Genomic DNA, 13,768 nt, shown 5'->3' with positions numbered 1-13,768 from the left:
ATTTTGTTTATATTGTCTAAATATACACTCTAGTGTTTTAATACTGCATGTGGCTGTGAGGTGGTGCTGGTCTTTCAATTGGAAAGTTTCAATCCCCTCCCCTGCAGGTCAACATGTCGCTATGTCCTTGGTCAAGATACTTAACCCCGGGTTTCTCCTGATGGCATGACGGAGTATGAGTCCGTAAAGACTGGATAAAGTGCTATAAATATAAAGTCCATTTACTTCATGTGTAAATGTCATGATCCTGGTGTTTAGTGTTTCCTGTTTTTGAAATGCATTGTCTCTTTGTGTCTTTTGTGGCTACACTTCCTGTCTTTTTAGTTTTATGATTGTGTTTACCTGCTGCCCTTGTCCACTGGCTCAAATGCTGAATAATGCTATTTTTGTCATGAAAATATGTGTGATCAACTTCACAAAACCACAATTTATTCTGTTCTGTATTTTTATTTTTTATATCTTATTTTCTGTTCACTACTGTCAGGTTTTATTTTGAAAAATGTTCTCCTCTTTGTATTCTTTCTGGAGTCCGTTCTTGTCAATGTGATTAGTTTCAGTCGGTATTTTTTTCACTAATTTGCAGTGTTCCCTGTCAGTGGAAAGGGTGTTAGAAGTGGGAAGGGAGTGGATTAAAATGGTTGTTAGAGACATTGGAAAAACACGCTCAGGTTTAAAAGGGCTATATTTGAATTGCTCAATGAAACATGTTAAATATCTAGAACTTTTTTTGTTAGACAATGAAGTTCTAATTCAGTCCATGATCAATCTCTACTATTCATCTTGTCTATAGAAAATTCCTGGTGTTCATTTGTAGATTTGCTTCCTAATGCCATCTCGCTTTGTTAGTTGTTATGTAACACATGCTCCCCTAGTTTCATGTTATTTTCCCAGCTTTTGTGCCAGCTTTACCTTAAATAAAACTTGCACTTCGTTTCTGTGTTAAATTCATACTTTTTGAAATTCTTAATGACAGCTAGGGGTCGAATCTGCTTTGGATTCAGTACAGATCTGATAGGAAAAAAATCAGATTTCGGTGTCCACACGAGCCTGAAGATTGTGTTTGCTAATAGTAACCACCACACACTCTCGATATCTCTACAAGATCTAGCAAAAGTGAAATTCTATTGCATTGTGCGCTGGTTTTATTGCATTGAGAGTGTTTCCTGTCAACTCAGTTTGATACAAATCTGACTGTCAGCAAGGTTAAGGCAGCACTGTCGGTAACAAAGCGAAGAAGTCAGAGAGAAATCTCTCTGAGGCAACACACATATCAGCCTTAGAGCTTTCATATACTAAAAGTTTGATTGAAATAGATTCGCCAATTATATGAATAATTTCAATGCTGACCTTCAACAAGACATTTTAGGAGAGCTCATTGGGTTTGAAGGACAGCTAGACACACACATTTCTTGCACATTCTTGCTGTCAATCTCCCTTTTCCCTCCGTCTCTCTAAGACTCTCATGTGTAACTTCTTCGTGATGTTGCTATAGTTACATGTGTGCTGCATGATCACGGTAGTAACTACTGAGGTTAGGGTCAAACCACTTTACATTCCTGTGCAGCACCAAATACTTCAGGAGCAAAAGTCACTGTAACACACGTTTCCCCTTTTACTATTCCTGTGATCATAAAGCGTGCACTCAGAGGGTTTGAACAAACAGCTACTCCCCAAATATAGAAACTTGAGCACCACAACCATCAGATGAAAGCACCACCAAACCACACTTTAAAAAAAACACCAGATATGCTTTAAATAATAAGTATTCACATTAAATTATAGAGATGCAGAGATTTACAGAGGAATTGAGAAAAGGCTGTTGCACAGTGTTATTCAAACTAGCATGAATTAATATTTGTTTCTTGTTTTCAGTGCAAAAAAGTTTTAAACATTGACATACCATCCCCTTTCATAGTTTCATATGATACAATAGTTTGTTTATTTTCAAATTCCGCGAATATGAAGCAACATTTATAAGCAATCTGTATGTTTGTGTCCATTTCGAAAGGACATATTATGCTCATCTTCAGCTTCATATCTGTTTTATGTGCTTCCTCTGTTTTCTTATTACTTCATGCTTGTTTGTGTTGCAGCTCCTCTTTTCACCCTCTGTCCGAAACCAGAGCCTAGTCTGCTCTGATGGGTTAGTTCGCCAGCTCTGCTGTGATTGGTCAACCACTGAAAGATGCATTGGAGATGTTCCATCGCTAAGCATTACACGCACTATGTGTTGGAGCACCAGCCAATAGAGGTCCAATGAAGTGTTTAAGCGAGGGGGGGGCAAGAAAATAATCTCTCTCTGGAGGGATCTACAGGATTTTAGCCTTTGTAGACAGTTTACATGCACACAAACCTATATAACACACTACAGGAAAGGGAAAACCTAAAGAGCATAAGAGGGCCCCTGGGCCCCTTATTCTTTCTCTTTTGGCTGTCTTCGGTCACCATCGACTCCTGTCTCTTTATCTGATCTCCACTATTTTCACCAGCTATTCTTTCTGTTAGTTTGACAGCAATGTTCTGGTTAGCTGGTAGTGTATCTTAGCTTTAAGAGCTTTTTCTCTGTAACAACGCTGAGATTGAACCAGAACATTGAAGTTGCGAGCCGGACCGATCCGCCCAACTAATAACTCATGAGCCTCTTCCCTGCTTCCTGCCCCCTACTTTAATGCCCTTGCTCAGATTGATCACATCGTCAAATCTGCCCTTCATTTCTTAACTGCACACCTGTTCCCTGACTGCAGCTTGAATGACAAAATCTGTCCACAGAAAGACAGACCGAAATAACACCAGAAAAAGTACTCCAACTTCTTCTGTGGTACTTCCTGTTACAGCAGGTGTTTCGCACACACACACACACACTCACACACACACACACACACACACACACACACACACACACACACACACACACACACACACACACACACACACACACACACACACACACAGACTGACAAGCTGTAAACAGTACCTTTTCATACCTGGTAATAATATTGATGGAAAATTTGTCCAATAATGCAATGCAGTGAGGAAATATTGGAGCTATTAACAGCTGGGATGAAAAAGAAAAAATGATCTCTTTTACACCTTCTCCTTTAACAGAGAAAATAATCGTTCAGATCAGAAAATAACTCGAGAAAGCAACACAAGTGTGTCTGCTTGTTAAATATGTATGGCAGGACTGAAGTGGAAAATAAGCTAATCCAGGAACTGTGCTGTTCTTCTCACAGGTCTGCTAATAGCTACTTAACATGATACAGCAGTAAAGCAACGGCCCCAACATGCCCCCTCGAACACACATAAAGGGTGCAGTATGGGATTTGCATCACACCTACATTAGAAATACACCTATATGCTTACAAGAGCACAGTGCTAACGTGTTAAAAGTTATACAGCAGTTTTGCTGCTCTAAACCTCTAAAGCAGGGGTGTCCAAACTACGGCCCGGGGGCCAAATGCGGCCCGCAGGCCATTTTGAATCAGCCCTCAGCAAATTCTAAAAGTATAATGCAATATAGCCCACAAATTAAACTTTTGCTTGTCTTATATTGTACTTCTCAAATATATATGTTAACATATATCAATGAGCCCAATTTAAAATAAATTCAGTCATTTAGAATTAAAACATTCTCTAACAAATCTTAGTTGATAAAAAAAACAATAATTTATTTCTAGAATGAGCTTGAAATGTAACCTTCATATTTACTCTCATTATCAGCAATACAAAGCATTTTTAATGATCGCGCATTATTCACCTACATTTGATTTGTTTTGCTAACATATAACTTAACTTATGAGGCAATATTCACCTCTATCAGTGGCCCAGCTCTCCGTAATCTAGCCCTCGGTGAAAAAAGTTTGGACACCCCTGCTCTAAAGAGTCTACAACATGGACAGTTGTGCGGCGCATGTGTAATAGAAAAACTATATAACAGTGTGACAGCTTGTGGAAAATGTCCTAATTTTTGGCAAACATCCAACTGTAAATCAGTGCCAAAAAAACATGCATTTTTGTAGTTCGCACTTTTACAATTATTTTATTCTAACATGAAATAAAGCACCAGATTTTGCAAACACATCAAGACATCTTATATTGGTTCCTCATGCAGGCAAATGTAGTATAAAAGGTTATAAAACGTGTAATTTAAAATGTTTATTTATTGAAGGGACTATTAAAATCCTGCCCCCGTGGGACCTGGATTTTAACAGTACCCCCCCCTACCAACACAGACAGAGACACTGCCAGCAGCAGACACTTTTTAACCAGACACTTGAATTACATTGATATGGACAATCATTTGCACTAGTTTGCATATTTTACTGTAATATATTCATCTTTATCCGTTTATAAGACCACTGTTTTGGTACATATTGACTGTATTTTTTTATTGATGCCTCTTAATGTGGGAATGTGTATATCTGTCTCTATGTTTGATTATGTAGGTATTTTTAGATATTTTAACTTTTATTTTATATTGTGAGACAGAGCATTTCGATATCCCTGTCTGTATCTCACACACAGAAGACTGAATAAAGTTGACTTTGACGCTATATAACTTTTTTTTGAGGTAAAGATCAGGTTAGTCGATCATAAAGTGCAATTATAATGGTGTAAAGCCTTCGCTCCTCATCCTTCTGTCCATTCAAGTGACTGAAGTCAGAAGATCTAAGGTGTAGGCGTGGTTTACTCACAACATAACACATTCACAAACAATGACAAAGCAAATAATACTAATTCTTCAATAAATTAAATTGATTGATCCTGCTCCACCCAGATTATCACATTACAGGAAAAAACTAACACCCAGCTGTTAATTTTATTGAAAATGATGAGGATTGTCATGAAAAAGATGTCTTGTTAGGTTAAAAGATTTATAACTCCAAAGAGAACAGTTGTATTTCAATATGAAAACCAGATGAAGGGTCGGATACTTTATGATCTATCAACAGCAACTAAATGCAGGTCATGCTGGAGAGGGTCCATCCATATTGGCTTGACCTCACATGTTGAAATCAGAGGCTGCCAAGTCAACTCTATTGATCTCTTTGTCTCTTTTTCTTTTTGATATGACGAACACACAAGACTCAAAGACACTCTCACGTTATGCTTACCTGGGCAGCTGCCTTCCAGCTCTTTCAGCGTCCCATTCCAGGTGAAATTTTTTCGGCCGTGACCAAACATGACTGTTTCCGATTGTTTCTCTCGAGTGGATCTGGATCTAGCAGCCTGTCTGGTTTTCTATCTGGTTATTTGTTTGTCTCTCTGATCCAGCCGGTGTAGGATTCAATGGATAGACAGGTAATAAAAATAAAATCCTTCCCCCTTCTACTCCTTTCACTTGGAGCAAGTGTGAGGGAACCCCAAACTGGTGTGTGTGTGACTGCCAGGAAAGCAAGTGTGCCAGCGGCTCTTATAAGCACCTGGCTGAAATTTAAAATGCCCTTGTGCCTTTATCCGGCCCATTGGTTAGGGGACCAAATGTCAAACAGCTCTGCAGTGTGTGTGTGTGTGTGTGTGTGTGTGTAAGACTGTATGTGGAGTAAACATATAGCCCATGTGTGTGTGTGTGTGTGTGTGTGTGTGTGTGTGTGTGTGTGTGTGTGTGTGTGTGTGTGTGTGTGTGTGTGTGTGTGTGTGTGTGTGTGTGTGTGTGTGTGTGTGTGTGTGTGTGTGTGTGTGTCGTAAAATGTGAAAGGAGCCCAGTGTGTATGTAAATCACCCCTGTCAACAGTGTGGGGCAGAGGCTCCAATGTTTCCTACTGACAGCCTGCTGTGGAAGACATCATGCTGTGAGTGTGTGTGTGCAAGAATTCTTCCCCTTTGGGAAATCTTTTTTACATTTAATGTAACCCATCCAATAGTTGAAGAGATATTTCAGTCAGGACCAAAATGTTGCACGGACCACCAGCTTGTATGAAAGGAAGGGAACTTTTATATAGCAGATATTTGTAATAAAAGGCTTTACAAGGGTGTTTACAACAAGCAAAAATACATACATGTTTAAAGAGCAAACGTTGAAACACAATAAAATACAATGTAAAAGAAGGACATGCAGACCAGATGCATGATCATGGGGGCAACAAGCAGAACCTCCATCGATCAGTTTGGAAAAAGAGTTAGCCAATCAATAACTAACAGCATTTAGACAGCCTAGAAGCCTACACAACATAAAAGCTTCAGGTTAAAATGAAAGAAATAGTTTTTTTCATTCTGCAAATAAATCAAACAGAATTTGAAATCTTTTTATAATCTGTCCCAAGGGCACCTAAGCAGCTGACTTGCTGATGTGGCTCATACTCCCGACCACTGGCTACAGACCGTAAAGCACTGAGAGAGGACTGAGAGAGGTGTGAAGAGCATGGCTCAAATGCAAGTTCTGCAAACAATTTTGAGAGCCTGCAGGAATATCTTTTAATTTAGAGCTTATAGCAATATAAATAAGACTAAAGAGTTAGGGTCCCTATATCCACCTGTATAGGTTTGGCATTGCTGACATAAGACGGACACATCCAGCACATTTGTTCTTAAAGAGCTGGCTGGATAGAGAATGAGAGGTGAAGAAACACCGAACAAGAACCTAGTATTTGCAATAAAATCTAATTACCTGCCACTGCCACAGTAACCTTATAGCACACACACTGTATAATGAAGGCAGGAGGGCTAAAGTTAAACACTGCTGACCGTAGCAGGCTGGAAAACACCTATAGCCCAACTCACTTGAATAACCTCATCAGAGGTGTTGCTGTGTCAATGGGTTTATATGCTGTGGCCTCCATTTATGAAGGTGTATTAATAGATATGTTGAGGCACTGGTTTAGTGACCTCCCATCTGATGCCCAGATTGTTCTTTACCATCCAACAGGTCCTTTGGGTGGATTCTTGATGGAATTAAACAAGCTTCTATGTAACATCCCTGGAAATGTTCTTGACTTCAACATCCAGACATAGAAGTTACCAGACTTATTCCTTTTGCTAACCTCTCTTGCTCTCTCATGGTCATACCCACCTACTCATAAAGCTGGCAACCACCTAGACCTCAGAGCTCTGTAACCCCAATTCATATATATCCTACTCTCTGTCCCTCTCCCAAACTGATATACCTATTTCCTGTCATTGCATTTAACTCTTCCTTTATCTGACTGTTCCATCTCTGCTACATATCATTTTTCTCTTTTCGATGTACCCCTATCTGGACTCTCTCTGTCCTCTCACTTCTTGACAGGCTCTTACTGGTTAACTGATACAGTGCATGCTGATGATCTCTCTCTTTTTTCCCTTTTCTCTACGTTCCTCATCTGCCCAGTCGACCGTTCTAACGAGATATCATACTCTCTTCATTTCCCGAAGCAACAACTGACCTCAGCTGTTCATCTCATCACATTACTTCCCCCAACTTCTTCCTTCTAACCCATCTCTTCCAATCAGGTTCTTTCCCTTGTTAGCTAGGCCTGCCCTACCACCTTCCCTCTGGATCCTATCCCCTCTAACCTTTGAGCAAGAGGGGATAATGTTGTCTTTCGTCTCTGATCATCTTCCCATTGTCACCTTTCTCATTAACATGTCGTTAAAAACTGGTTGCCTTCCAAACCGTCTCAGAGAAGCAAAAGTAAAACCTCTCCCAAAGAACTACACAATCAACCCATCAGATGTACAAAAGGGCAAATGTGCCATTTCTTTACGACACACTTGAGCAAGCTCTCTATCACTCCCTCCAGGTAATACACAGCACCATAGTTCTTTGTTACTGATGGATTTATTCATCTTAATTGCACTCCAACATCACCGTCATCAAACCCACCGTCGAACTCGCTGGCTGCACACAACCGAGAGAATATGAGTTCCCTTGTTAAAAGCAAAACATAAAAAACTTTACTGCAACATCACCTTAAACTCTTAAACTTTAAACGTATAGCGGGTATACAACCCTTGTGCTTCTTCTTGGAGAGGGTTGCAACAACTAAAGGTGTCCCCGCATAACATGGGATGTAGACATAGTTATTGCGTAGTGTTAATACAACAAATCAATATTGATGAAAATAAATCATATAAATAATATATGTAAACCAACGTACCAAAAATGACATAAATAATATTTATGGCAGTTAAACTCCTGTTCATTTACTTTAAAAGATTAGAACAACCTTCTCAACAGACACTGCGCTGCTTGCTGTCACTGAAGACATTTATGCTACCATAGCTATGGGGTCAGATCAGTGTCATAATACACAAATGCACACAGAAGGATTCACACTTGTATTTCTTGATCCGCAAAAGCATTCACACTTGTATTTGTGGATCAACGTCAAGAATTCATACCTAAATCATATTGAATCGTTCACGCAGAGACATTTATCACTTACACTTGTGCTAGACGCCATGTTGAAGTTGACCTTTCAGCTTCAGACAGCGCAAAATGCGTATATGAAGCGCTTCGTCATGAACGCAAGAAATCATACCCTCGTGGGGGCGCGCTCATGTGATTGACTTAGAATGGAGGAGACATCTGATTGGCTATAGATGGAAAAATTACAAGTATGAATCAGGTGAGCGTCAGGGGAGACTCAAAAAACCCACACACGAATGCACAGACAGCGGTTTGTGTTCGCAGGTTCAGCGGTTTGACACGGAAAACAAATATGTGTGGATCAAAAATACACATGTAAAACTTTTTTCTGTATTTGGATTTTATTTACATGTATGTGAAACGGAACACATTTTTTGTGTGCATTGAAAAACATTTGTGTGGATCCTGAATTACAAGTGTGAATGCTTTTGCGGATCATGAAATACAAGTGTGAATCCTTCTGTGTGCATTTGTGTATTATGAGACTGATCTGACCCCATACCATAACAGCCTCCCTGTCTTCTGTTGTGATTCTGCCGGACCTTTCTGCTGTATTTGACACAGTGAACCCCTAGAAGCTCTGTCGAAATCTAAGAACTGGGAGTCTCAGGCTTTGCACTTTCCATCGTCACAACCTTTCTTAAAGACCACACTGAGAAGGTGACTTGTCGAGCTGGGCACCAAAATATTGTAATTTATTCACACACACACACACACACACACACACACACACACACACACACACACACACACACACACACACACACACACACACACACACACACACACACACACATACACACACACACACACACACACACACACACACACACAGGCCAGTCAGTCCTGGCTGCCACATGCCATGTTCACAATGCAGAGAACTTGAGGGATTTATAGATGACAAATCAGGCAGGGAATCAATTCCTTTAACTCAACAGAGAGATAGAGAGAAGACAGAAAGAAGTAATGGATGTGCAGCTCCTTAAGGTGTCAAGAATGAAAGGGGTTTTAATTAAAATAATAATCAAGTATTTCAAAAAAAGCAAGAGCTTTAAGTCTTTGTCTATATGTGTGTTTCTATATTTAAAAGAACTTTATTCTAACATCCACAGGATGTGAGCATAAGTGTTACCCACTAGCTCAATAGAACAGATCACACAAAAAGCTCAGTAAAAACAAACAAACAAACAAACAAACAAACAAACAAACAAACAAACAAAACATGTGCAAAAACAGTTCAATGCATAATACTGTAAGTTATTGGACAAAAAACTACTGTGTCCAGTGTATGGTACATCCATTAATGCAGTTCCTACTTAGCTGCTAGCTTGTTAGCTAAGCTGGTGAGTTCATTGAAAGACAAAAGCAGGATGTTGTCTCTTCAGTTGTGTTATTTTTTCAGTTGAATTATATCAGTTGTTGCTGGTAGTTACGATTGAAGACTTACAGGCAAATGCTTGCATGTGTGTTGTTAAACAGGTTGTTGTAATGTAGCCGTGGCACTGACGAAAAAAGAACACATTTAATTAAGTTTTTCCTGTTTTATTGACATTTTAGGTCTAAGGCTAGAGCAACCAATGCCAACTTTAAATTGATTTCCCCAGAAAGGGTTTAGAGCACTTCTGGGTGTGGAGACATGAAGTGTTTTGGGATTTTTTCACACTTAAAAACAACCATGTGAAATTAAGATCGAAGGTGCCATAATTTGAAATCCCAACAGTATGTATACAGTGCATGTTCGAAATGTGTGTGTAGCACATGTTACATCTGTAACCAAAGTCTACTCTATCTATATCATCATGTTGGTGTCCTGATAGATCTAAAGCTGGTGTCCTGACAGTCTATCTTGGCTTCAATCGGTGTTTCATTACATGTTCTTGTATTCTCATACACAACTCTGCTGAGTGTCTTTACAGAAAGGTTAAACATGTACATGACCAACATATGGATAAAGGTCTATGCTAATTTTACTCTTGGACAACAAACGATAATTTAGTAAATGCCTTTTTAATACTACTTTAATGCGTGTGCTCTTTGACTCTTGAAGTTACCCATTAAGTAAAGAAAAGCCCAAATTAACAATAATACTACTGCTACCCCTACTCCCAGGTATGCTACTACTCACAATACACAATACTTCTCCTGCCTTCTACAATCAATAATTATTAATCAATCAATCAAAATGCTTCTTTGAATGTTGCACAATATTACAATAACTATAAATACATATAAACATAGGTTGAAGTAAACATTTGCAAAACAGTCCTTGTAACGCAGGGACACAGCGTCTTAGGCACAGGAACAGTACGTCCTCCACAGCACAGAGACCTGAAGCCACCTGAAGAGTCCGGAAGCCACTGAAAGAAATGTTGTTGATGAAAACATTGTTTGAAGGAAACTTTTCCCAAACAGTCTTGAAGCCATTGATGGAAACGTTGTTGTCAGATACATCCTGGTGCAGCCATGTTTTTGTAAAGCACATCAAACTACAGCCCATATATTCCGTCTGACTCCTGGCTAACACAGTTAGCTTGTCCGTCATTAGCCACTGTTCATACATTGCCCATGATGAGAGGGGGGAGACATGGCATATATTTCCTTTACAACCGAAAAACCCGACCCAGCTCTCCTCCTCCTCTCTTCGGTTAACCCTTCATCCTCTGTGCCCTTCTTCAGATTTATTGGATTGTTTTGACCACCATGCTAACCGGCTTCAGCGTGATTAGCTTATCTCTGATGTAAACAAGCCATGCTGTTGTTTAGCAAAAAAAAAAAAAAAAAAAATCTCTGCAACAAAGTTTAAACAAATAAAACAACTAGCATCAAATAATAAAGCAAAACACTCTAAAACATCCAACAGGATCAACAGCAATAGGCTGTATGCACAGTTGGTGCAAGCACAGTAAAACTCCTGCCACCTACACAAACATTTGCAGTATGTATGGTATGCCAGTGTTTCCTCTGAGCACACAAGTTTAGTTCCTACCCTCCACTGACCTATGGCACTATAAACCCAGGAGCCTAGATAGACATTGCAGAAGCACATATCAATATCAGAATGATAGCAATTGGGATACTGGCAAGGAATTGTGCAATCCTCTTATTCATAAAACTCAGTACAGCATGTGGTACAGAAGAGCAATACATTCCGATCTAAAGGCTTAAACTCTGTCTCTGCATCAGTCTGCTTTTGATTGCTTTGATACTACTTGCCGTGTGTCCTTCCAGGTTGACTGTAATGTGTACTGATCCTCAAAAATACTAGTTGCATTGCTATGGTGATGACACCCAACTTAACAGGAATACCTATAGAGATTCATACTGAGACATACTTGCCATCCCCAAAGCTTAACAGAACATTATCTTGGTATGTGAACCATGCTCTGGTCCTGTCTCACGTTGTCATCAGCTCACGGTTTGACTCAAGGTATGGGTTGTATCTTAAATGTATGTGGGATATTACGATTAATGGGTAAATCTGTAGATACATTCAGAAAGCATTAGTAGAAATAATTATCATGAAACAACAACAAAATGCTACATGCTACAGTATCAGAAAGATGTCATCCCAGACTTCTTGATACTTCTCAGTATGCTTAAGTTAACCTGCAGCTTAAATAATTCCTTTCAGTGAACCAAGCTGAGGTTAACATGAATGCAGAGCTACGGAGTATCCCAATAAATAAAGTGTTAGTTAAGGTCTCAATATAGTGACCCAAAACTAAAATCTTACAATCAATAATAAAACACCAAGAAAGTAAGATATGCAGATGGAGGTAAGATTTTCATTTATATGTATCGTTCTAAGCAGTATTAATCTGGACATGTTGAGCTGTCTGAACATTGTTAAGGCTGATGGACAAAGCAAAATCAAATGATTGGAAAGCTAAAAATAATTTATAGTTCTTCTTTACTCATTAACAAACAGTATTCTCATTACCCTCTTTAATTTGCGTTGTCAATTGCCAAGAGGACACAGTTGATACTGCTTGAAATAGGCTTTGGTGTAACTCAGTCCTCAGTGAAAATACTCCTGCTTCATCACTTGGGTTGGATCCTTTTCAAGTGGATCAGATAAAGTTGTATCTGTGCCAACTGAAGCTAGTCTGGGGCAACAGCCCATACAGAAACAAGAGTGTGTATCTGTATGCGTCTGTGTGGTGTATGTAGGTTGAAGTTAAATCCCAAAGGTTGGTGGTTATTAAGCTAATGAAGTTTCAGATAGGGCTGCATGAAATTGAAATAAATCGAGATTTTTCTGCAAAATAAATGATGTGAAAAAATAAGCTAATCATAAACAAATTACTTATAGCTTATAATTATGAATTGTGATGACACGAAAGAAAGTCACACCCAAATAGCATGGTAAACGAGACGTGGGCCGTGTTCCAGACATGATTGGTGGGTTGCCAAGACTGCTGCAGACCCCCGGGGGTTATTGGGTGCAAGAGTTCCATCAACGTTCACAAGTTCAAGTTCTGCTCATAAACTTTATACTTAAAAACATTCAAGTCAAAGGTGTGTGGGTCAGTCACACTATTGCGAGCAGAAACGAAACGCTACAGCTGCAAAACCTGGTGTTATGCTGCCTTGCTATTCCAGGCTGATGATAAATCCTGATTGGCCAGCAAGCCTGTAGTCTTTCGCTGTGTGTTGTGATACACCTGAAGATGTTCCTATTCTGTCCTGGTTGAAAGCAAATTTTTCTCTCTAGGGTAAAAATAGTTTGACTCACTGCCAGGCCACCGATACCTACCGCTACAAGCTTTCTACGGTCAACAAACTTGTCAACACACCCCTTGATGCAGATTGCAGATCCATCAACCCCGTAGGCCAGTCTTCAGCTGTAGATATTAAAAGGTGCATATTGTTTGTGGTGAGAACAAAACAGTCCATTGTTTTCCAAAATGACTTGCCTCTGGTTTCTCAGGAAAACCTCCGGCGACACAAAACTTTGGGTGATGTGGGATTACGTCACCACAACTGTCTAATGAGTTACCTGTAAATCAGGTGGATCCACACCGGAATGACACCATGGAAACTTCATCTTTTCTTGATTTTGTTACTCCTCCCTCTATGGTTCATGATCATCTGACTTGTGACCTGGATTTGGGTCCCAGCCTTCAATCTTGAAGGACGTCCCAGTTCCTAAAATGCATCTCAAGGACAAAAGAGAGAGGAGACTTGTCATATTTAATTGATGTCTTTGCATCTCTAGTGGGGCTTCGATGGGATGAAAGAAATTGAGGATGGGCAAACTGGAAATGGCAAAAGGTCTCAAGTCCGATTGCAAAACTTTTTTCATGCATTCTGCAACCTTACACTATATCTAAAATTAGCTCAATCACATAATTCAGTGCTTTGATAGTGTTTTTTGAGGTGTGAAGTTAGTTCTTAAGAAGAATATTTGCTTCATTTTGT

General features: G+C 39.5%; 1 protein-coding gene across 1 annotated transcript in view; it reads right to left on the bottom strand.

Moving 5' to 3' along the window:
• The window catches only part of LOC134858774 (cytosolic carboxypeptidase 4), an 86,416-nt gene extending 81,154 nt beyond the window's left edge, over window positions 1-5,262 (bottom strand). The window contains exon 1 of the mRNA XM_063874884.1: window positions 5,115-5,262. Within this exon, the coding sequence (XP_063730954.1) occupies window positions 5,115-5,184 (70 nt within the window). The 5' untranslated portion in view covers window positions 5,185-5,262. The remainder of the gene's footprint in view (window positions 1-5,114) is intronic.
• Between the last annotated feature and the right edge of the window lie 8,506 nt (window positions 5,263-13,768).

This window comes from Eleginops maclovinus, chromosome 2, assembly GCF_036324505.1.
Source record: "Eleginops maclovinus isolate JMC-PN-2008 ecotype Puerto Natales chromosome 2, JC_Emac_rtc_rv5, whole genome shotgun sequence".
NCBI lineage: Eukaryota > Metazoa > Chordata > Actinopteri > Perciformes > Eleginopidae > Eleginops > Eleginops maclovinus.
This window is presented reverse-complemented; position numbering and strand designations above follow the sequence as displayed.